The following is a 26,029-nucleotide window of genomic DNA, read 5'->3' on the forward strand; positions in this document are numbered from 1 at the left end:
CTCGGCTCACCGCAACCTCCACCTCCTGGGTTCAGGCAATTCTCCTGCCTCAGCTTCCTGAGTAGCTGGGATTACAGGCATGCGCCACCACGCCCAGCTGATTTTTTGTATTTTTAGTAGAGACGGGGTTTCACCATGTTGACCAGGATGGTCTCGATCTCTTGACCTCGTGATCCACCCGCCTTGGCCTCCCAAAGTGCTGGGTAATTACAGGCTTGAGCCACCGCGCCCGGCAGACCCTTCATCTTTCATACTGCGAAACAATGCTCACCAGGGCAAGTGTCACATCATTATGTAATACAAGAAGAAAGATGTCCCAGGTCTCTTACTAACAAACATAGAATCTTTTCCATTTCATAACAGAGGTTTATACTATAAATACAATTATATTCTTGAAAGACCAAATCAAATGTCAAGAAAAACAAATCCATGATAATACTTTAGACTTTAAAAAATCCTAAAGCAAGAATTTCATAAAAATCTACGTCAATAACTGTGTTCAAGATAATTAGTGTGGAATACAGTGCCGTAGACAGTGACAGCAGCAATTCACTGGTACCGTAATTCATCTATATCCTTATATGGTACTCTGTGTATTGGTTGTGTTTTCATCTGCATCACTTGAGTTAAACTTCTTCCATAAAAATTTCTCATTTGATTTCCAAAGAGAAGCTGCTGGCTCTTCTCTCCTTTTGGAGGGTGCTGCTAGAGGTGCTTTTTCACACAGAGTCTCTATTACCGCCAGGTCTGTGAGTTTACTAAGACTCTCATCATTCTGCTCATTCAAGATGTCCCAGAAATCTTTTGGTCTCTGTTGTGCTTTTTCCGTGGGCCCTGAAAGAACTTTCTTTGGCGGTTGTGTGGGACTGTTCCCATGACTTTTAAAAAGGTCATCAAGAATAGAGGTATCACCAAGTAAGCTCATCACAGAAGTCTTTTCCAGCACAGGATTTTCTATCTTTTTGTTTTCCAATTTGCGAAGGGGTTCTTTTCTTGAAACACCCGTTCTTGTGAGGTCCCGTTGGTCTTTCACGGTATTTTGAAACCTTCTCTCACGTGCTTCAGACTCACTGTTCAGAGAATGGGATGTCACAGTACCTTCAGATGCTTGGCTGCTTTTTCCACTGTCAATCTCTTGAGTAGAACCAACAGGTGATTTCTTAGTTTCCGCATCACTAGAAAATACCTCTTCTCTACAAGAACTACGATTTTGAAGCTTAACTGACTTTCCCTTATATGTTTTTGGACAGCCAATTTGAGAAGTTTTGTTGGTCGAATCTTTAAACGACAAGGTTTCAGAATCTGACAGCCTTGTTTTTATAACTGGTTTTCTTTTTTCAGATTTCTTTCTGATGCGCTCTCCTTTCTCAAAGGCAGAATTGTTGAATTCTGATGCAGAATCCACAAAAAATTCTTTTACCTCCGGATACTGGGAAGCATAAAAGTCCCTTAGCATTTTCTGTCGTTCTTCTGATGTGGCACTGGTTATACGTTTAGCAAATTCATTTACAGAAGACGAGTTAAAGTGAGAGGCCATTTCTTCAAATTGTTTTCTAAAGATTAAATGAACAAAACTAGTAGTTATTTTCATTACATTTTATGTTGAAAGAACTCATCACCAGTAACAGGAAATGTAGGGGACAAGGAAGGTAATCTTGTTCCTTTAGCATACGTCTGCTGAATTCCACAATGAAAATGCATTTTATCCAAGTAGAATGAGGCCTCTTCCCTTATGCTACTGAGAAAAGTAATTAGCTCATGAAATCACCAGCTTTTTAGTTATTTTGGTTTATGCTATTACATTAGGTATTTCCTGGGAATTGTGGAGGCCCAGCATGCTACTCCTCCAGTGATACAATTTATGACTGACACGAGGATCATGATTTATAGAATCTGTACTTGAAAATCTATATGGTATTCAAGTCTTATGAAATAAAATTGTCAAAGAATCTTAATGAAAAGAGCAAATTCTGAAAAATTAAGAAAGACACTTTTTTTTTCCCTTCCCTCTCCTTGTCCCCTTCTTCTACAGATACAATATAGAAATCGCACAAGACTTTTTGATGAGCCCAAAGGAAAGTCCTAAATTGATCGGCCTAGATTACTTTTCCCCAGTTGATACAGACACCTAAGTTAAGAAGTGAGATGCTATTAGAAGTGTGTTGTATTCTTAGCCTAAGATACTAATAAAAGCTGTTGTATGCATATATGAGGAAATGGGCCTTCAAGAACCTTGGTAAGATAGAGGCAGAAAGATTTAAGGACCCGGGCAATGAGCCCTGCTCCCTTCCCTAAATAAGGGCGCTATGGACTACACTGCACCCTCCCCCCGCCAAATCATATGAAGCCCCCTAACCAACAACATAACAATATTTGGAGTTGTGCCTTCAGGAGGTAATTAAGGTTAAATGAGGTCATAAGGGGGGGGCCCTGATCCAACAGGATTAGTGTCCTTAGAAGAGATGCCAGAGAACCCACACAGTTTTGTTCTCTTCTCTCTCTTCCTCTTTGCTATGTGAGGACACAGGGAGATGGTGGCCACTTGCAGGCCAGGAAGAGGGCTCTGACCGGAAACTGAATCAGGTAACTCCTTACTGTTGGCCATCCAGCCTCCAGAACTGTGGAAAAAATTTCTCTTGTTTAAGCCACCTAGTCTACAGTATTGTGTTACTGCAATCCAAGCAGACTAAGACAGTGGGTATTGCTTTGCTGATGATGAGTTGAGGTCATGAGACAGGACAGCTCAATGTTTATAAATACTCCTTTGAACAAAAGTCATAGATAGTGAGTGTAGCAGCATATGATTAAAAGTCCTAAAGTTTTAGAAATTATATTTGATACCATAGTTCCTTAAAACGTTCATTTATTCACTCAACAAATGTTTAAAGCCTGTTATGTGCTAGGTACTACAGCATGAACTATATAACAGCAAATAAGACTCTGTTTCCTATCTTTGAGGAGTCTACAGTTTACCTGGTGGAGACAAACGCCTGAAAATCAAACTAGAATAGACTGATAAACCCAAAATGTAAATTTACCAGGAGGTAAATATGGGGGCTCTACTGGCACTCATAGAAAGGGAACCTAGCTTAGTGACTGGTGGTAGGCAAGGTGAGTAGAAAAGGCATCTCTTCCTGACAAGTGGGTCAGGTAATGATGAGTGAGGAAGTCTCCCAGGGGGAGGAGGCGCATGTACCTCGGGTCCAAGATAACCTGGTTCATGGAGGCGCAGGAGAAACTGCATGGAAGACGCTACAAATCATAGGCATCTGTATGCCAAGTTCAGAAGTTTGAATTTTATCCTATGACAACAGAGAACACTTAGCATAAAACAGTAATTTACTTTTAGTGTATGTAAGTAGAAGCTTCGATGCCACTTTTATTTTTGACACGTAGACCAGGTTATATATTTTGTGTTTCCTTTGCTGTTAGTGGCAGACCATAAAGCATGCTCACAAGTTTCCTTTGTGGCCTCAGATGGGCCCATGGCTTCTAGTCCTCACTCCACTGTCTTGTTAACTTCTCCCAATCCACATAGTATACATGCTTGATCAGCATGTATACTCTCATCTCATATATATAAACAGAATATTTAATAACACATACACAAGACACCAAATTTCTGTCCTGGAAACTGCCAACATTCTTGTTGGAAAGTAACAAGCATGCTCTTAAGAGGTTCCAGTGTTCACTTCACATGAAGTAATGAGATATTATTGTGTATTAATCATCTCTAAATCCATTTTCATGGACATTCTAATAAATATTTGTGCTTGTAAAGATTAAGTGATTGGCAAGGTTATAAGCTGATGTCTTATTTATCCAAGACTTGTGGTGTCTCAGCAGCTGCCAAAGTCACTTCACCTCTGCTGTGCTGAAACCGTGACCTCTTCCATGACCCGTCACCTCTGGGCACAGAGGTGCTCTAGCCTCATTTTATCTGAGTGGTCTGCAAGTACACTCTGCCACATGGTTGCCACTTACAGGATAAGCTGTAATTATCACTCATTTTATTTTTGCCTTCCAACTAGCTTTCCTAATTCTGGGCCTCCAGCATTTTCTCTAAGAGTGGAAGAAACTACAGGGTACAACCAGAGTTATGCATAAGGCAGCCACTCTGTGAAGAAAGATGAGTAAAGTGGAATTCCATAACCCACTTAGGGAAAGGGGAGAAAAAGAAACCAAAGATAAGTATCTTTCAGCAAGTGTATTAAAAGCAGTTATGTATCATGGATATAATTCAAAATCCTCTCTCTCTCTGGAGGAAGCGGGGTGGAACACAACTCACTTCATCTTCTGTCTGCCTAAGCTTCTGGAAGGAGAGGTGGGACAGAAGGCCTCAGATGATCATGTGACTGCAGCAGAAGGGGGTACAGTGTTGATTCTGATTGACTAGGACGGTTAATGGAAAAGAGGGTGGTAAAATGTACATGGTCAGATGGTTTTAATTCTACATCCCTAACTGGTAACCAAAGCCAATGAGACACAGAGTGACTGAAACACTTGAACATGCCACTAGAGCTCAACAAAGCTGATAAGCCTGTCGTTGCTCTGCCCATGGCTCAAGATGCGTATGCAGCATGCTGTACGGCATCGTGTCCATTCCAAAAGCAAACTCCCAACCATAGCAGGTGCTGTATCAGTCACTTTCACAGTGCTGACTGCAACGTTCGATCTGGTGCCGGAGCTGAAGGACTTCATCAGGCCAGACAGACCGATTGTTCGAGAGAAAGGCAAAATAGCACCATGGTGCATGCCTGACTACGAAAACATGAGTAATGTTACCATCAAGTGCAAGGTTGTGAAGGACGCTTTCTCGCCGATCTATCATGCTGTGTGCAAACTCACCTGTAACCTGATGCAGCAGATAAGTAAAAGATTCAGTGCCCTACTCTCAGGTGTCAGGCCAGGGGGCACCATAGCCTCCATCAAACTCAACCCGGCATGTGGCTTCAAAGAAGCCACAGCATGAGTAGCTAGCAAGGGCCCTGACATCAAGATAACACGATCACTCTTTGCAACTTGGTGCCGACTCGAACCTTGGGGTCACTGCATGTGCCAAAGTAAGTAAGTTCAAGCTCATCACAACCTTTTTCGAAATGACCTCAAATGTTACAATGTGACGTTTCATTGAGGAAGGATTCAGTCATGCCTCACTGTCTCTGGTATAGGTTGTGACATAATGAAATTCATGAGTGTTGAAGGATGACTCATTGAGAAACATGGGGAAGAACTCTTTCCATTTCTTAGAAGTCTTCTGATTCAGAAGGCACAAAGAATTAGCACCTGCAAAATTCCCTAATCTTTGTAAGGTTGCAAATGCATGGATAAGGAAGCTAGATACTTCTTTCAGACACTACAAGTCAACAAAGGAGTACCCTTCCAAACTTCCTGATGATGATATTGAAGAGGCAGCTTCCAAACCCTCTCAAGAAGGCACTGATGAGCAGAGAAGATGAAGGAGGACAGCTGAGACCCATACTCCAACTGGTCATGCCAGCACCCCAGGGAGCTGGGGGACCAGCTCTTCCCCGGGCAGCAGAGGAACCAGCTGCCTGAGAGTTGCCAAACACCTGCAGACAGTATTTTGAACCCACAGAGCCACAGACATTTCCCACTGCCCCCGGAAGTCAGCAGGACCAGTCTGACCATGCCTCCCATCCGTTAACCTCCGTCATTCATTACCACCGGCCTCTCATCCCCTCCTACTGCATGTCTTGATCTAACCCAGTCCTCCACCCTACCAAGGCTTCCCTCAGTGCCCCTGGAACCAACAGTCCTCCAAGTCTTCTGCTTCTATGCTGAACGGTCCTGCGCTGATGATACTGCCTCTTCCCCTGCAGCCCTTGCAAGGCAAGGCTGTTCCATCTCACAGCTCTCCAACCTCAGAGTTAGTGCTTCTAGACACTGCTGCTTCCAGACCATTCTCTACTCGGAAAACTCCTTCCCCTCTTTAACGTTTACGCCATCCAGCTAAACTGTTCTTTCCTCAATCTTAAGTGCGCCCTTCGTTGCTTCCTGCTAGCAGCTAAACTCTCAAGATCCTGGATTAATCTTGTTTCCCACCCCATCTCCTGCCATCATTCTTGATAACATCAACATCCATGTGGATGTCCCACCTAATACCTGGCCCACCACTCTGTTTAGCTCACCTCCAAACTCATCCCAACTCCATGTTGGCCCCTCCTCCCAAGTTTATAAACTGCCATTGTCATTACCATCAATAGCTCAACCGCTATGCCCCTGACTTAGTCATCTCAGGCTCCAGCTCAGCTGCTTCCTGACCACCCACAGCAGCAATGCCGGGATACGTTGGTGACCTCAAATCCTCAAATCCACTGACTCTTGTGCTTTTGCACTATCCACCGGCCTCCCTTGTTCTCCTTAGGTCTAACTTCACTTTATAATCACTCCTTTACATTCTTCAGCTTCCTTGCTTCTCTCTCCCACCATTCTAAACCCTGGCCAGACCCTGCCATTTCTCTACCTGTGTTGGCAACAGAGCAACTGGAGCTTGCTGAATAAAATGTGAATACTGGACAGATGATTTTCCTGAAATTATTCTCAAATGGGAACGTAATGCCACCCAGAAATTCTAGTCCCATTAAGCCTGTTTTCCTACTTTATAAACAATTTGTTTTCTAACTTCTCTCGCCCTAAATCTTTCTCCCTCTGAACTGATGGCTTCAGTTCTCAATTCACTAAGACAACATCACATCTGTGCCTGTGTTTGTCCCTCTTGTTTCAATGCTTCTCAAATGCCAGGCCGTGCCTATGGTCTGGGCACCGCCCTCCACTGCTTCCAGGCCTTCCCTCTTTCTGTCTGCACGCTCTGGCATGATCTCTTTTTTTCCTATTATTAGTGTTCTCCCTCAACACACAGCAGGTTCTGTTATCTCCTCAATTGTAAGACCCCACAATGCCCTCCAGCTACTGCCACTTTTTACATCCAAACTTACAGCGCCGGCCACTCCCTGTCGGGGTCTGTCCACTGCTTCCATCCAAACTTACAGCGCCGGCTGCGTCCTGCAGAACCTGCTAACCGCTTCCCAGGTTGCTCCTGCCAAGGTACCTGCTGAGCACTCTGCTGCCACCTCCAGTGGGCAGTTTCCCACTCACCTGCTTCTGGTTCTCTGCAGCATTTGATAAAGTTAAGAACCCCTCCTTTTAAAACCCTCTTACTACTGGACTTCAGAACCCAACGCTGCCTCTTACGCTGCCTCCAGTCTGTCCTGGGGCTTCTCTCCTCCTCTCTGTGTTCTGTTCCTAGGTTGCTCACACAGTCTCACGGTTCTGAAGACCATTTATAAACTCTATGCTGATGACTCCCAAATTTAAACCTTTAATCCCCAAATCCAGAGAAGCACATACATACATTGCCTATTTGACCTTTCCAAAGAATGCCACATTTAATATAAGCAGAAAGGAACTCTTGATATTTTTCCTCTCTGAACTTGCTTCTCTTGGGTTTTCCTCATTCAGTACCTCCACTCTGCTGCTCAACACCGAAAGAAGTAATCTTGATCTCTCTCTTTCCCAAACCAGTCCATCACCAAACTGAATTCATCCACTTGACTCTATCCTCAAGGCAACCACTCTGGTGCAAACCCCCTCACCAAGTTCCTTCTCGTCTCCCCTTATCCATTCTGCCCTCTTCCACAGGGAAGGTGGAACCATCTTTTAAAAGGATACATAGATAGTGCCATTATTCAACAGTTTTCCACTGCCTTTGATCAAAATCCGAACTCTTTCCGTAGCCTCCAAGGGTTGACAAGCCCCAGCGCCATCTGCGTCTCTACCCTCCATCTCGTGCTGCTTTCTGGTTGGTTTATTTCTGTACTAAGGCCACCATCCTCCTCTCAGCTCCTTGACCACACCAAACCTCCCCCCTCCTTGGGGATGCTCCTACTCTGGTTCTTTGCACGGTTGTCCTTCAGCTCTTAACTTAAATGCTACCTGTGTAGGGAGTCTTCTCTGACTTCCCAAAAGAAAGGTGGTTCCACATCCCCTCCCCATCCCATTACTCTCTTTCAGGGCGGCTTGTCCATTTTTTTCTTTTAACACGCCATTTTGTAATTATTTGTAGGTTTACTTTTTAAAATTTTATGGTTTGACGCCAACCCTATTCCTCTGTACTGGAGGCTCTGTGTCATTTTTACACAATATCGTCAAGACTCAACACAATGCCTAAGCATATATTAGGTGCTCAAAAAATATTCAATGACAGAATGAATAAAATGCACTTAAGTATTTCATTTCTTTGTATAACATGATTTCCCTTTTTTTGGTAATCAATTCAGGGATTGGCCTTCTAACAACATCTAAAACATTTGCAATTTGTTTTTGAAATTTAGATTTTTCTGAAATATTCCGATCTCGGGTATGGTTATAACTCAAATATTTGTATATTTTACTAAGGAGCTACATTTCTTTCAAGAATTATTCTTTAAGTCTAGCATTGTCAGAGACAATATACCTGCGGATTCCTTTTGGTGTTTCTCCAATTATGAAGGTGGTCTGGTCTGTACGGTAGACTTTTTTCTTCTTCTGGCTTACAGGGTGTGAAATATAAAGAGGAAGTGAAATGCTGCCTTCGCTCGGTTGCTGGCCTTTCTTTGTGTGTGGCAATGTATCTGCATCTGCTTTTTCTTTATATGTCTGAAAAAAAGAAAGGAACCAAAAGCTATGTCTGAAAAGATGGTTATGGATGGTCAAATAATTAGAATGTCTTACTTTTTCCCAGTACTCTTTATAATGAAGTAAATCATATTCTCTAACTGAAATCACTGTCAGAAGATGTTAACCTAGATCTTTAAAAAGATGACACAGGCAAAAGTTATTTTTTTTTTTAACCTTTCTTTAAGCTATAAAAGTAATGGCAATAATATGATATTTTCATTGTCAAGACTGTGGGCATACTGATACATATGTTGATATCTACTATACCAAAGGATAAACATTAATGATTATATACACAATACAGCTAGTGCTCGACTTACGACCACGATTGGTTCCGACAGACCGGTCATAACACGATTTGGTCGTAAGTTGAGTAGGCTATATGCATGCGGGGATGGTAGTGCTGCTGGAAGCTGGTCCGCACTGTTGTACGCCCAGCTGGGCAACGTTTGCGCTGCCAGACGCAGAGCAGTCATGGCTAGCGATTGTGGTTGTAAAGTCGAATGGTCGTAAGTTGCATAGGTCGTAAGTCAATCTATACCTGTAGCGTAAACATGTGTCCTGGGGCTTCTCCTCTCTCTGTGCTCTGTTCCTAGGCTGCTCACACAGGCTTGTTTGTGAGAGCAAGAAAATTTTCTAGTTTAGTAATTAGCAAAATGTTCTAATTTAGTAATTGCAAAATTAATAAGCAGTCTTTCAGTCATCTGATTTCATATAATAGATAAATGTAAATAATAAGTAAGAAACCATAAATCGTACATTTCAACCTCTACTGGGTTGTTAGAATATTTAGTGATTTTGAGATGCTAACTACAGTTGGTTAAATTATGGATGGAATCACACTCCTTTTACAGATACTATGGATTGCCTGCCTAACATATATTTTACTGACAGTGAGCCAAGAAAAAAAAATATTCCCAGTTTTCTTGACAAGACGGTATGGTATAAATACGTAGAAAGTCCTCATTCTATTCCAAAAAGAGAAATAGTGGATACAATTTAACAATAACAACAACAAAATTACATTGGAGCTCAAAAGTAAGAAAACAGAATGTCTAGGTTCCTCAAATGAGGAAGTCCCACAGTGGTGAGTGGGAGCTGAAGCTCAGCAGCCCTAGGGGTGGGCCTTAAGTTACAGTCTACAGCACCCATGTGTAGAGGGGAGATGGAAATGGTTTAACTCCCTGCACTAAACAACAAAGAAACATGAAACACAACAGGAATGAGAAGGAGTCTGATATGCAAATTATAGCCAGGAAAGCCAAACCTGGGACAACACAGGCTAAAAGCAGGCCACTTTCTTATTCTAGATAGAATCACTGGTGACAAATAGGAATGCCCAGCTGGTGCCATGTGTGGAATCTGATTTTGTACCATTTGATAGTATGGAAACTCTAAGCTGAAAATCAACATAAGAAATGTGTCCAGAACTAGTGAAAACCATAGATCTCAATAGGGGGCTGAATAAAAAATACACCATAGGAAGACTACCATAATCCAGAGAATGCTTTTGATTCCAATGAAAACAGGAGGAGTTCGGTTAAAAATTATAAATAACATATAAAACCTACCATCATGAAAGTGAGCACATGTAACAAGTATAAGAAATGAAATCTGAGGAATTATCTATAATAAAGCAATCTGAGAGAGGTATTTATTTCTGAATGAATGAATAAATGAATGACAGAGTCTTGTTCTGTCACTCAAGCTGGAGTGCTGTGGCATGATCACAGCTCACTACAGTTGATAAATTGCAAGAAAAAATTACTCAGAATGAAGTGCAGAGATTAAAAAAATTAGTAAAGTTAAGAGACAGAAGACACACCGAAGTTTCTAAAATGCTAAAAGGAGAAAATGGAGAAAATGGAAGAGATAATGCCAAAGAGATGATAGCAGAGACCTATAAAAGAAAGGAAACCTCAAACTGAAAAAGAAAAAAATTCCTAGTAGGAAAAATAAAAATAAATCTGTATTTTGTTATATCACAGATAAAGGTCATACCTTAAAAATTACCAGAGAAAGAGGATAAGACATCCTACAAAGAAATGCCAAGCTAGGCCAGGCATAGCAGCTCACACCTGTAATTCCAGCACTTTGGGAGGCTGAGGCAGGCAGATTGCTTTCAGTCCAGGAGTTCAAGATCAGCTGGGCAATGTGGCAAAACCTTTCCTCTAAAAAAAAAATTCAAAAACTAGCTTGGTGTGGTGGTGTGGCCCTGTAGTCCCAGCTACTCCAGAGGCTGAGGTGGGAGGATGGCTTGAGCCCAGGAAGTGGAAGTTGCAGGGAGCCAAAAGCGTGTCACTGCAGTCTACCCTGGGTGACAGAGCCAGATCCTGTCTCAGGAAAGAAGAAGAAGAAGAAAAAAAGCCAAACTAACATCAGGCTTCTCATTAACATCATAATCATATCCATCAGAAGAAAATGAGGTATCTTCAACATGCAGAGAAGAAAAAACCTGTCAACCTAGAATTCTATACCCAGTTAAACTATCATGTAAGGAATTTTCAGACATACAAAGACTACCAGAATTCATTAGATTCTTCACACACACACACACACACACACACACACACACACACACACACACACAAAAGGTCTTGCTCTTTTGCACAGTCTAGAGTGCAATGGTGCAATCATAGCTCACTGCAGTCTCAAACTCCTGGGCTCAAGTGATCCTTCCACCTTAGACTCCTGAGTAGTGGGGACTACAGGCACGAGCCCACAGGCCAAGCTAATTTTTCTATTGTTTTATAGAGATGGAGTCTTATTATGTTACCCAGATTGGCATAGGTAACATAGCAAGACCCTGGGCTCAAAAGTGATTATCCTGCCTCAACCTCCAAAAGTGTTGAAATTATGGACTGAGCCACTGTACCTGGTCTTTTTTTTTTTTAAAGAAGTTGAGTGGAATTGAAGTGGTGATACATTCAATGAATGTGGGCAAGGAATGGCTTTTAATTCAACAAATATTTACTAAGCACCTATTAGGTTCCTGCCACCATGCTATGCATTTGAGATACAAAAATATTATATAAATATTCAAAGATTATATAAATATACAAAGATTCCCCTACCATTAAGGGATTTAAAAGTGAGTGACAAGCCATTTTAAAAAATATGATACATGTATCTTTTTTCTTTTTCGTATAAGACATTTACCTCTGTAACTTATATTCCAGTTCATTTTATTGAAACTGACAAAAACAACTGCATGTTCTTTGGTAGCAAACCATTTCTAAGGAAAATTGACATCTTCAAAAGCTACCGTGGTTCAGATGGACAAACACAAACACCTGGCCAGGTGGTCAGGTTAAACTAGGGCTTTATATCAGTAAGGTTAAAAGTACTGTCCTTAAAAAAAATTTTTAAAAATTGTATCTTAAAACATGAATAAAACGAAAAATGTTGATAGTTAAAGTTTGAAAGAGATTTGATCCATTTATTTTCTATCACAAAACAAAATGAACACTAAAAGTTCCTAATAAAAAGACTCATCATCCTAGATTATACCCTAAGAAATAATCATTCATTGCTATAGGAAGAGATGGTATTGCTTTACATGAAGGTAAGGGAGTAAGAAGAAAGAGAAGACACTGGGCCAACCAAGAAAACTCCATCCTCATATATTGCAATTTCTGAAGCCACAGAGAAATCATGCCAAGCGATGGCAACTTTCAATTATTTATATGTTTACTCTGGGTCTTTATGACCCTGGTAGAATTACAAAGCTCACATTTATACAGATAACATTTTTCTTAAATGGGTTTTATAACTTCTTTAGGAAAATTCAGCTTTTGCAACCATCGCTATCAGACATGAGGATCTTTAATTTTTGCCAAACATTCCACATTTTAACATCTGGTTCTTTTAGGCAATAATAAAGGGAAAATCATTCTTATTTAACATGGGTTAAATAGCTATCTTTTATTTTTAAAAATCTATCTAGTTTCGTATTTCCATTTTAGCAGGGGACTTTAACATTTTACTGAAACAAGGCTGTCTAGATTTTGTATTTAGCCTAGTTATATTAAAAAATAGATTTTAGGAATCAATGTGCCACTTAGGCTTATTCTGAATGAAACCCCTAAAGGTTAAACGTACAAACTATGTATGGGTTGGGGGCAGTGTCCTGGATTAGTTTCCAATTGCTCCCTTAACAGAGTATCACAAAATTAGTAGCTTAAAACAATATAAATTCATTATCTTATACGTCTGAAGGTCAGAAGCCTAACATGGGTCTCACAAAGGTAAAGTCAAGATGCTGGCAGGGCTGCATCCTTTTGTGGAGGCTCTGGGATAATGAATTTCCTTGCTTTTCCACCTCCTTGAGGCTGCTCACAATCCTTGCCTCGTGGTCCCCTTCAAAATCTAGCAACCCTTCTTCTCTCTCCCTTCTTCATAGTCACATCACCCTCTCACCACAGCCAGGAAAGGTGCTCTGCTTTTAATAACTAATGTGATTAGACTGGGCCCATACAGATAATGCAGGGTCAAAGTGAGTTAATAAACATCCCTAACTGTATACATCCAGTTGACCCATCTCAAGGTCAGCTGATTCAACCTTAACTGCATCTACAACTTTAATTCCTTTTCCTTTTTGCTGGGTAAGGTAGTGTATTCACAGGTTTCAGAAATGAGTTCATAGACATCTCTGAGGGGAGCATTAATTGTTTTCCACTGGCAGGGAGAGTGGGGGTCTTATCCTGGGTCCACTGACCCTCCAAAGGTTTTGTAGATGGGTTTCAGGGACTTCAGAAAGGGATATATATCTATGAATCCCCTGAGGCTGTATTTGCAAGGGTATACATATTTGAGCAGGAACACATTTTTCAAAAAAAAGAGCCCATGACTTTAATCATATTCTTAAAGGTGTATGTGGCCAGAAAGAATTGAAAAACCGCTGTTTTAAGCAGCAGCACCATTGGTATAGTTTTCAAATAATCTTGTTTTTTGAAAAACAGTATCTACTTTATAAAGAGTTTGGTGCTCTTGTTAGAAAAGTTGGTTTCACTAAAATAGTAGTCAATCCTTCACAAAAGCTGATACAAGATAAATAATGCTGCAGTGCAGTTGCTATTGCAGTGGCAATTATAACTTATTATAAAACAAAGTACAAGGCTAAGATGAAAATATTCTAGATAATGTGAATTGAGCTGAAGCTCGTTCACTACTGAACAAAGCTGTGAAGTCATGGCACTATGGCAACACGAAGTGGCAACAGTAATGAAGATGCAAGTAATGAAAAATTCAGTAAAGTGATATGGATTAGGAATTTAAAAGATAACACTGGCATACCTCTGATATACTGCAGAATCGGCTCTGGACCACCACCAAGAATTTTTCTTAGTATATATAAAAGTTACGCCTACACTACACTGTAGTCTATTAGGTGTGCAATAAATTATGCCACTGCTTTATCAACTAAGTTTATGTAACATTCTAAATTCTTTGTTGCTATTTCAACGATGTTCACTGCACTTTCACTAGGATAGAGTCAATCTTAGAAACCACTTTCTTTGCTCATCCATGAAAAGCAGTCCCTTACCTGTTCAAGTTTGATCATGAGACTGCAGTAGTTCAGTCACATCTGCAGACTTCGTTTCTAATTCTAGTTCTCTTGCTATTTCTACATCTGCAGTTGGTTCCCCTACTAAAGTCTTCAATCTCTTGAAGTCATGCATGAGGGCTAGAATCAACTTCTTCCAAACTTCTGTTAATGTACATATTTTGACATGCTCCCATGAATCAAAGATATTTTAAATGGCTTCTAAAATGGTGACCCGTTTCCAGAAGGTTAACAACGGACTTTGCCCAGGTCCATCAGAGAAATCATTATTTATTCCAATTATAGTCTTATGAAACTTCTTTTCTTTCCTTTCAAATTTAATTTATAGAGATGGGGTCTCACCAAGTGGATCAGGTTGGCCTTGAACTCCTGATTTCAAGTGATTCTCCCCGGTCAGCCTACTGAGTAGCTAGAACTACAAGCATGTGCCACCAGGCCAGGCTTTATATTTCTTACATAAGACTTGAAAGCCAAAATTTCTCCTTGATCCATGGGTTGCAGAATAAATGCTGTGTTCATAGGCTTGAAAACAACATTCATTTCCTTGTACATCTCCATCTATCTCTCGGGTGACTAGAAGCACTGTCAATAAACAGCAATATTATAAAAGGAATCTTCTTTTCTGAGTAGCAGGTCTCAATAGTGGGCATGAAATATTCAGTAAACCATGCTGTAAACGGATGGGCTGTCATCCAGGCTTTGTTGGGCCATTTCTAGAGGACAGGTGGAATAGATATGCCATAATCCTCAAGGGCCCTAGGATTTCCCAAATGGTAAATTATCACTGGCTTCTACTTAAAGTCCCCAGCTGCACTAGTCCCTAACAAGAGAGTCAGCCTGTCCTCTGAAGCCAGGCATTAACTTCTCCTCTCTAGCTATGAAAGTCCTAGATGATATATTCCAACAGAAGGCTGCTTCGTCTACATTGAAAATCTATTGTTTAGTGTAGCCACTGTTACCAGTGATCTTAACTAGATCTTCTGTATAACTTGCTGCAGGTTCTCCGTCAGCACTTGCTGTTGCTTCACCTTTGCACTTTTATGCCATGGAGACAGCTTCTTTGCTTAAATGTCATGAACTAGCCTCTGATAGCGTTTTTCTTCTAGAGCGTACTCACCTCTCTCAGGTTTCACAGGCCTCGCTCTGCATTAGGCTGTGGCCTAAGGGAATATTATGGCTGGTTGGATCTTTGATCCAGACACTACAACTTTCTCCATGTCAGGAATCAAGGTATTTCACTTTTTTATTGTTTGTGTGGTCACTAAGTAACACTTCTCATTTCCTTCAAGAAGATTCCTTTCCCTTCACAACTTGGCTAACTGTTAGGCTTTCGGCCTATTTTGACTTTTGACATGCCTTTCTAATGCAGCTTCATCATTGACGTGAGACCCTTCAACTTGAACAATTAAAGGTCACTGTAGGATTATTAACTGGCCTAACTTCAATACTGTTGCATTTCAGGGAATGGGGAGGTCTAAGGAGAGGGAGAGAGGGGAAATGGCTGGTTGGTGGAACAGTCGGAACACACACATTTATTAAGTTTGCCATCTTGTATGGGTGCAACTGTGCCCAACACGATTACAACAGGAATGTCAAAGATCATGCATGTGATCTGTGGATCACCACAACAATGAAAAACTTCAAAATACTGTGAGACTTACTAAACTGCGACTCAGACATGAAGTGAGCATGTGCTTTTGGAAAAATGATGCCTTGTGTGAAGCAGGGCTGCCACAAAACTTCAATTTGTAAAAAAGGCATTATCTACAAAGTGTAATAAAACGAAGTACACTAAAATGAGGACAGCCTGTGTGTTAGGGTTATAATTAAAAAAAGCACTTTTGTAGGGAAAAATTTCTTCCAGAGTAGCCAGAATGAGTTCATCCTAGATCTACTAACTATCCATAATTCTCTATAACTTACTTCTTAAAGTTTTAGGTTTATATTGGGTAATAGCAGAGAAGTTCCTTATCTTTATTTGGACTGATAGTATGAAACATTCAAAAGAACTTGGATAATACTCTTTTTCTTTTGATACAAAAGTGTATTCTGTGTATTTCAAGGCATTAGATCTAAACCAAGATGCATTATTTTCATTGAAATGATATTTATTCAAAGGCTCAACTGAAAAAAGTTACAGATTTTTGATATGAAAGAGTAAGTAAAAACAAAATCAACTCTTAACAACTTTGCAGACAGCAATCTCTGATGTTAGTATACTTAAAAACATAAGGAAGATTCCTCCCTACCTCACAGGCACATGATTAAATTAGCATTTTTTCTATTTACTCAGCTACATATGGAATCTATACAGTAGGAGGCTGCATTCGAATTGTTGAGAGAATGCTTAAGAAAAAAGGAACCCTCTATTAATATTCTTGAAGTAAAAAATAATTTTGGAGGTAAGTTACTGAAGAACAGTAGAGGGCACCTAGGTAGGAAGAGCAAAGAGGTGAGAAAAGTTGATAGGTGGAAATCATTCCCATACTCACACACTCGTAACAAATGAGGCAAAAAAAATTACAATCCAGGAGAGCGAGTTTCAAATGTAATCAAGAACAGCCTCTAGCTCCCATTTCGGCAGGAGAAATATTAACAGTAATCTCTGCATCTTTCTAAATCTCTTTGGGCGAATTCCTGGAGCTATAGCTAGTGCAGATAATCTGATTCCTTCTCCCCTGTTCATCTGCACACCCCAAGTTGCAGAGAAAGCGTGGGAGGATGGTGCACAAGGAAGCAGGACAGCCTGACAGGACAGGTACCCTGTCCACAGGAGGCTATGAGGAAGTAGTGAAATCTTTTGTTAAGCAAGTGTGGAATGGATCTATCTGCTGGGCTGGCTTCTCCAGAATATACCTCACGGAGCACACAGAACAAAGAGCAGTGCATGCTGAAGAGCTATACCAACTCTTCCATAACCAGATGATTAGGCCTGGTGAGTCAGTGAGAAAACTGGAAACAGGAAGGAGATTTTCAAAGCCACTGGAAGGTCCTGATGGCTCTGAGCCACTGAGAAGCTAGAGCAGAAGGCTTAATTTAAAGTTCTGATTCTGAGGTCAAAAAGGATCTGCCCATCCCAGGATAGCTCTTTGGTGTACATCCTGTTCCTAAGAATAGCACAGAGCTTCACAAGACACTCTAAGGTCATCAAACATGGGTACACCGCATGGCCACAAGCCCTCACATCCACCGGATCATGCCAACTCTGCCATAAAGCAGACAAGACAACAAACAATTGGGGGAATTTTGCTTAGGTATGAAAATCCTCAAAATCATTCAAGGTTTGTGCCTGGAGATAGAAAATGTTATTGTAAATGCAGTTTTCCAATACTCAACAAGAACCTAAGGCAACTATGAGCTATCCCTGAACTGTTCTTAACTCACTATCTGCAGAAAAGCCATCTGGTCAGAGGACCCACCACAAATATATGAGAGAGTCAAATCTTCTGCCTATGTTTAAAAATGATGTTCAAATCTGAAAAAAACAAAAAACAAAAAAACAAAAAAAACCCAAGCATTTAGATTCAAATTGAAAACATTTTCTGGGGAGAGAGGGAGATGAAAATTTTTAACCATGGGTCTGCTTTCTTCCTGGAAGGGGTAATACTTATTATAAAACCCAGCTAAACTCTTTTATCAATAATGCTTTGCTTTCTGAGTGTGCCACAAGGACAACTTTATATTGGCTGTCCAGGGCCTATTTTTTTAAGAATGATAATGGAATTATCTCTTCAAATAAACCCGTATCAGATAGAAGCTGCTTGTAGAAACTCAGCATCACTTACAGGAGTGACTCATTGTCCAAGAAACCTATCTATCTAAAATGATGCAAAGTGGCAGCATTAGGGGAGCAGGTGAATGCCATGTGCTAAAGGGCACATGTGCTACAGACAGAAACACATGAACTCTATCTCCTTGGGGTCTGCTGACCTGATGGCTCTGTGGGAAAGGGCCGAGCAAGACCATCGCAATTACCTTTACCAAAACCTGCAAATGTGCAATGGAAAATTTCGCTAATACCCTAAGTCCTCCATGGGAGTGCAGCCTGGGAGTAAATTCCCTTTACAGACAAAGGGAATTGTCTATAATTCCTTCTACAGACAAAGGCTAGAGCAAGATAGAGGCCTTTCCAGATAGCCTGAACAATGGACTCAGCATCACAGCCCTGGGGTCCAGGCCTTACTTGGCCACTTACCCTTTCAATTTGCGGCGATTCTTTGCCTGTCTGAAGATCATCTTGGGGATAATGAAAGATTTGGAGACTGGGATCTAAGAGATAGGAGATTTGGATCTGGGACACCTACCAGTCTCTTTCATATTTAAAATTCACAATTCTGCTAGTCTGTATAGGATCTCCAGTAAGCAGTAATGGATAGGTCCATCACATCTTGTAGCCTTAATTTCAAATCTCTGTATGTACTAAGTTTTATTTGTATTACTATATTTTCTATAAAGACTACCTCAAGACCTCATATGAAATGAGGTCTGTTGTATCACTGGAAACAAAGATCACAGAAGAATGGTGCTGGTGAAAAAAAATTAATCCAAGAAAGCCTTTCCTGGCAGGAACCCACTGTTGCCTGTGTTTTTCAGTGGCTAGTTTAGGGCCCTCATATTCCTCTACCCTGGCCTCCAGCTGGGTCACTTAGGCTGATTTGATTAGAAGGCCACCAAATGGCTCTCCAGTGTCTGAGGAAGAATGTTTCAAGCACGTGCCACAAATGACCCTGAGACATTACAACTAGTTGTGAGATATGATGTAATTATTTATTATAAAAATAAAGTATTAAAATACAGTATGTGAGAGATTTAGCTTTTTTAGTAAATTAGAGTGAATCCCTATAATCACATCATCTTTACTCTCTTCTGTTCTGATATGCTTTCTTTGGTTATACATGAGAGGAAGTAACATTATCACACAGAGAAAGGCCAAATGGAATCCTGTCCTGCTAGAAGTGAATTTAATGATCAGGCAACTCTTTTCATATGGGTCTAAGACAGCAGTTCTGAAGCTTTTTGGTCTTAGAACCCCTTTATACCTTAAAAATTATTGAGAATCCCAAAGAGTTTTTGTGTGGGTTATATCTACTGAAAATTTAAAGTCAAAAACCCATTACATGTTAACATAACCCATTACATGTTAACATAACTTTTTAAAACAAAAGCAACTATTTTCCAAAGCAAAAGACCAAAAAGTTAGTGAGAAAGGTGGCTATATTTTACATTTTTACAAATGTCCATAATATTTGGCTTAATAAAAGACAGCTGAATTCTCCTGTTTCTACATTCAATCTGTTGTGACATGTTGTTTTGGTTGAGACTTATGAAGAAAATTGGTCTCATACAGATGTGTAGTTAGAAAAGGGAAAAATATTTTAATAGTCTTTTCAGACAATTACAGATTTTTTTTTATACTATACCAAAACTCAAGGTGAATTTCATGATAAATCTAAAACCTTTCAGTAAATTTTTTTTTTTTTTTGAGACGGAGTTTCGCCCTTGTTACCCAGGCTGGAATGCAATGGCGTGATCTCGGCTCACTGCAACCTCCGCCTCCCGGGTTCAGGCAATTCTCCTGCCTCAGCCTCCTGAGTAGCTGGGATTACAGGCACGTGCCACCATGCCCAGCTAATTTTTTATAGTTTTAGTAGAGACGGGGTTTCACCATGTTGACCAGGCTGGTTTCGAACTCCTGACCTCAGGTGATCCGCCTGCCTCGGCCTCTCAAAGTGCTGGGATTACAAGCGTGAGCCACCGCGCCCGGCCAAAATTTTTATATTGTTAAAATTCATTGGTGTTTATTGAACTTTGGGTAACTCTTTTCTCCATGTGTGACTTTTAATATCATTCACTGGTCATTTAGAAAATATTGATTAATAGAGTGAGCAGATCTTCAAAACATGGACACATTTAATTATATGACATTAGAAGATCACTTTTGTTCTTCTCAGAAAAATCTTTAGGTATTGGAAAGGTATCAATGTTGTGGTGGTAGATATAAGCTTTTCAGTATTTTAACTTTCACTTAAGAACTTAAATTTTGTCACTGGCAACGGGTACTGTCCATTGTTTTCCTTGAAGTGACATGCTCACTAGGTTCATTTTTTTGATGAAGTGTCAAATACCCAAGTCTGAATAACCAGTTTATCTATCAGTCATTCTTTCAAGTCCCAATGGTGTTCCATAAAAAAGCAGCTGGTTCAATTTGGAACTCAATTATACAAGTGCTTTATGCATACTTCCCATTTCACCATACAGAATATTACAAAGATGCACACTAAAGGGTTGACATTTGCTAAAATCAATTTTGCTGCTTCCTCCAAGATAGTCGTAACAGAAACTAGTTGTCTTTTCCTGCAAGAATGTGGTGGTAAAGAATCCATTAACTATTAGTGATACAGAAGGGCTGGGCTCCCAGCTAAACCCCATCCTAAGCCTGGATCCATGGCCGGAAGCGGAAACAGCTGACCCAGTTTTTCTGCCCAAATGTTGCCTTTTTGGCTTGCCTCCGCCCTATCCTGTGCCCATAAAAGACTTAGCTGGCAGAGCAACACAAGCAGCTGAGCAGCAAGCAGAGAAACAACTGAGCGTCGGAGACTATGAATAGATGTGTAGACGTTGCAGCTCTGGACAGGGGCTCTGCCGGGGGCAACCGGGCTTTAGGTAAAGATCACCTTCCCATCCCCTTTCCAGCCTCCCTTTCTGCTGAAAGCGTCCACCACTCAATAAAGTCTTCCGCATGCATCACCTTTCAAACAGTTCGTATGACCTGACTCTTCCTGGATACCAGACAAGAACCCAGGTGCAAGAGGGCAGGGGCTGCCACCCTGACTCTCCACTGAGCTGGCTGGCAGTTGGCCATCCCTGGATGGCAGAGCTTAAAAAGCACTGGTGGTAACATGCTTGGACGCTGCTGCGGGGCCCACACAGAGCCTGCTCCGCCAGAGAGGAGCGGCTGGCTGGCTGCAGCGTTTGTTTGCTCCTGTTTCCACACCTGCTTGCTCCCTTTTGCACCCCCTCCTACAAGGACTGGCCAGCGGCAGGCTGACTGAAACCAGCCACTCCAGTTCACGCCCGCGAAGGAGGTCAAGGGAACTATCCTGTCTCACCACTACAGTTAAGGGTCGCTGCTTGTTCATGCTAATCTGCCAGCAGGCTCCCCAACACTGCTTTTGAATCATCAGTGTAAATGTCAACAAGTGAAAAGGTGGATCCCTGAGTCTTGGCTATCTTAGGGTCCACAGACCACACTTCGAGAACCGCCAGTCTCCAATAAACTGGAATGTCTTCATTCAACATATACTTGATAACTCCATGTTGGCAAATTTGAGCCTGACAAGAGCAGTGGGTCTGGGCTTCACGCAGCTTTACATCCACACACATGAAATGGCCCCCAACCTGTTGAGTGAAAATAGAAGACTTTCTGTCTAGAATAATCATTACATCAACCTCCTCCAGCCTGGCTCCTGGCCTTCATCACTGTGGAATGGTTAGATACTTGGCATATCTTGAAAATTAACCTTTCAGAGTATGAAGTCTAACACCTCAGTCTGTTCAGGTCAGTTTTACATTTATTGATTATTTCCCTAAATGAAAGGCCCTTCATGACTTTTTCTTAACCCCCTAAGTGCCTTACTGCTATCTGCTGCCCAATGTAAGTCTGCCTGGTCAGTCCAGTCTTCTCAGTAGCTGCCAAACACACTGCCACATTTCTGGCTCCAAATTTCCTCAGAACCTGGCTTCTTGCCCAACACTGCCCTACCTGTGCTTGAAGGTCCAGCTTCATAAGACTTCTCTTGCATACTTCCCTCTTGCATTATTATTTTGATTTCTTATTGGGCAGCTTTATTTTAAAATGGAATGTATTTTAAGATTTTATGTCATCTCATACATCATACCAAACCAAGCATCCAATAATGCTGCACATTGAGGCCAAAGATTCTAATTTCACCCACCAAAGAAATGTAATAGAATCTAGGGGATCTCTTTGAATAGGCAGGGCCACCTGTACTGTTTGAAATTATTTTTATTGTTTAGGTCTTATGTATTTAACTAGATCACACTTCTCTAATCCAGAGAGCAACCATGTATTTTGATTGTACTAAGTCCTGAGTCAAATCCTACAGGCTCTCAATAAATGCTTACTGGATGAATATAAACGTACACAAATATGACTGTGACATTGTGAAATAGATTATCTGATCTTTGTCCAACTTTCCTGGCATACAATTCCTAAAATCCTTGAAGTAAAGTGATTTGCTTTTCTATGCTAATGAGTTCGCTGGTGGCTGGCAGCCCCCTAGGGAACTTCAGGATGGGGCTGGTCACCTGAAAGACCAAGGCAGGGTTAGAGAGTTGGGACTGTCAGCCCTACCCCCACCTCCAGAGAAGCGACAGAGGCTAACAGTTAAGTTGATCAGCAATGGCCAATGGTTCAATCAATCATACTGAAGCCACCATAAAAACCCCAAAGTTCTGGATTCTGAGTGTGTGGAGAGGTGAGAAGGTGGACATTCCCAGAGGGCGGAGCACCCAGGACTGACTGTAGAAGCTCTGCACCTCTTCCCCCACGCCTCACCCTATGCAGCTCTTCATCTCTATCCTTTGTAATAAAGTGGTAACCCTACATAACTACTTCCTTGTGTTCTGTGAGCTGCTCTGGCAAATTAATCAAGCCCCAGGAGGGGGTTGTGGGATCCCTGATTTATAGCTTGCTGGTTAGAAGCACAGGTAAAACAAACTGGGGCTTGTGACTGACCTCAAAAGCTGCAGGCAGTCTTGTGGGACTGAGTGCTCAACCTGTGGGTTCTGATACTATATCCAGGCAGATGGTATCGGAACTGAATCGGAGGATACCCAGCTGCTATCTGCTACAGAACTGATTGCTTGCTGGTGTAAAGGAAAAACCCACACACAGTTGGTCACAGAAGTCTTCTGTGTTGATTGTTGAGGGGTGAGAGCAGAGGAAAAACAGGGTTATTTTTTTCCCCACTCAACAACTAAGAAAATTTAATTTCTGGAGGACATTTGCCAAAAAATGTTTTTGAACAAGATAAAAAGTTCTTGTTGCTAAGGCATTCAATTATTTCACCTTCAACAAAATAGGTTTACACAGCAAATGAAATAGTGGGATACGGCTTTCCAATCCATTTTGAAGCAGGTAATGCTAAATAGTTGTGAGATGCGTTTATTAAATGAAATTTGACTCTGATACTAAGTAATATGGTTAATAACAAGATGACTAACATCTCTAAAATAAAACATCAACTTACCAACAACCTGGCCATAAAAGCTGTGAGAGGAGCTATATTAAAGGGGTATTATCTTCATCAGATAATTTGCTAAGTATCACAAATTTCAGTTCAAACATATTTGTCTTATCTAATGACAACTCACCACACAAGAGTTATGCTCATACTCACAAATTAGAGTAATTATTCACATTTTCATTTATGGAATCTCTTTGAGATGGAACATGTCTCCAGGGCAGGTCAGAGACCTTTGCAGCAGCCTCTCCCATCACAGGCCTTGAGGCCCAGGAGGAAATAATGGTTTCATGGGTGGGGCCCAGGGATCCCCTGCTGTGTGCAGCCTAGAGACTTGGTGCCCTGTGTCCTAGCTGCTCTAGCCATGGCTAAAGGGGCAAGGTACAGCTTGGGCCATGGCTTCAGAGGATGCAAGCCCCAAGCCTTGAGCAGCTTCCACATGGTATTGAGCCTATGGGTGCACAAAAGTCAAGAACTGAGGTTTAGGAACCTCCACCTAGATTTTAGAGGATGTATGGAAACGCTTGGATGTCCAGGCAGAAGTTTGCTGCAGGGGTGGGGCCCTCATGGAGAACCTTTGCTAGGGCAGTGCAGAAGGGAAATGTGGAATCAGAGCCCCTACACACAGTCCCCAATAGGGCACTGCCTAGTGGAGCTGTGAGAAGAGGGTCACCATCCTTCAGGCCTTAGAATGGAAGATCCACTGACAGTGTACATTGTACACCTGGAAAAACCACAGACACTCAATGCCAGCCCACGGAAGCAGCCTTGGAGGGAGGCTGTTGCACCCTGCAAAGCCACAGGGGCGGAGCTTCCCAAGACCATGGATACCCATCTCTTGCATCAGTATGACTTGGATGTGAGACATTGAGTCAAAGGAGATCATTTCGGAGCTTTAAGATTTGACTGCCCCGCTGGATTTTGGACTTGCATGGGGCCTTTAACCCCTTCATTTTGGCCAATTTTCTCCCATTTGGAATGGGTGTATTTATCCAATACCTGTATCTCCACTGTATCTATAAAGTAACTAACTTGCTTTTGGCTCATAGGCAGAAAGGACTGTCTTGTCTCAGATGAGACTTTGGACTACGGAAATAGTTAATGCTGAAATGAGTTAAGGCTTTGGGGGACTGTTGGGAAGGCATGATTGATTTTGAAACATGAGGACATGAGATTTGGAAGGGGCCAGGGATGGAATGATATGGTTTGGCTGTGTCCCCACCCAAATTTCACGTTGAATTGTGACTCCCATAATTCCCACGTGTTGTGAGAAGAACCTAGTGGGAGATAATTGAATCATAGGGGTGGTTTCTCTCATATTGTTCTTGTGGTAGTAAGTCTCATGAGATGTGATGGTTTTATAAGGGGTTGCCCCTTTCTCTTGGCTCTCAATTTTCCTTTTGCCTGCTGCCATGTAAGGTGTGACTTTCACCATCCGCCATGACTGTGAGGCCTCACCAGCCATGTGAAACTGTGAGTCCATTAAATCTCTTTTTCTTTCTTTATAAACTACTCACTCTCTGGTATGTCTTTATCAGCAGCATGAAAATGAACTGATACACACAATAATAAGGCTGGGCATGGTGGCTCATGCCTGTGATCCCAGCACTTTGGGAGGCTGACCTCACATGAGGTCAGAAGGTCAAGACCAGACTGGCTAACATGGCAAAATCCTGTCTCTACTAAAAATACAAAAATTAGCTGGCTGTGGTGGTGTGTGCCTGTTGTCTCAACTACGCAGGAGGCTGAGGCAGGAGAATCACTTGACTTGGGAGGCAGAGGTTGCAGTGAGCCAAGATCGCATCATTGCACTCTGGCCTGGGTGACAGCAAGACTCCATCTCAAAAAAAAGGAGAGATATGAAGACAATCACACCTCCCTGTCTGTAGCATATATCTGTGTGAGGGAACGATTTTGAGTTTCAGTAGTCATCTGGCAACATGAGGCAAAAGACCTAAGAACTAAAAGTTAATTCACTAAAGATAGCGGGGCGGAAAATGAAAGAGCTTGTATCCCTATGGGGTCATGGGGCTGTCACACCTGAAAATGCCTCCTTCCAGACCTGCTGTTATGTCGTTAGTTCAGTGACCTACTGTATACCCCAATTTTTGATGGTTATTCTATTTCCTATACTCAAAAGCATCTTGTATATATGCATATAGAATTGCATAATACAATAAGACAACCGTTATAGCAGGGAAACAGACATGCAAAGATGAGGAAAAGTTTACACTGCTTTGGAGAAGAATTGGGGGACAGCTGTCACAGATGATATAAGGGGTTCAATCAGCAGACGCAGGTGACAATGAATTTTAAACAAGGAACCACAGAAGCAAAGACGCAGAAGGCCTAAGCATGTCTGGGAATAGTTCACAAAGTGAAGGCTAAGAAGAGCCTGTCTGTTCATCTTTGTACCCCCAATGTTTAGCACATAATAGAATATAAATAGAATCTGCTCTCACAGCTTTTTACTATGTTGTTGGTACATGCTCTGTTGCTGATATGTACCAAGATTGTT

General features: G+C 41.4%; 1 protein-coding gene across 4 annotated transcripts in view; it reads right to left on the bottom strand.

Moving 5' to 3' along the window:
• Positions 1-245: 245 nt before the first annotated feature.
• The window catches only part of ERCC6L2 (ERCC excision repair 6 like 2), a 143,567-nt gene continuing 117,783 nt past the window's right edge, over positions 246-26,029 (bottom strand). For 2 of the 4 annotated variants that reach the window (XM_017547197.2, XM_017547192.2), the window contains 3 exons: positions 8,477-8,658; positions 567-1,553; positions 246-510 (listed from right to left, as the gene is read on the bottom strand). In XM_017547197.2, the coding sequence (XP_017402686.1) occupies positions 578-1,553; positions 8,477-8,658 (1,158 nt within the window). In that variant the 3' untranslated portion in view covers positions 246-510; positions 567-577. Of the gene's footprint in view, positions 511-566; positions 1,554-2,846; positions 4,393-8,476; positions 8,659-26,029 lie in introns of those variants that run through there. The other 2 variants (XM_017547201.2, XM_017547200.2) reach the window with 2 other exon arrangements.

This window comes from Cebus imitator, unplaced genomic scaffold (assembly GCF_001604975.1).
Source record: "Cebus imitator isolate Cc_AM_T3 unplaced genomic scaffold, Cebus_imitator-1.0 Scaffold196, whole genome shotgun sequence".
In the NCBI taxonomy this organism is placed as follows: Eukaryota; Metazoa; Chordata; class Mammalia; order Primates; family Cebidae; genus Cebus; species Cebus imitator.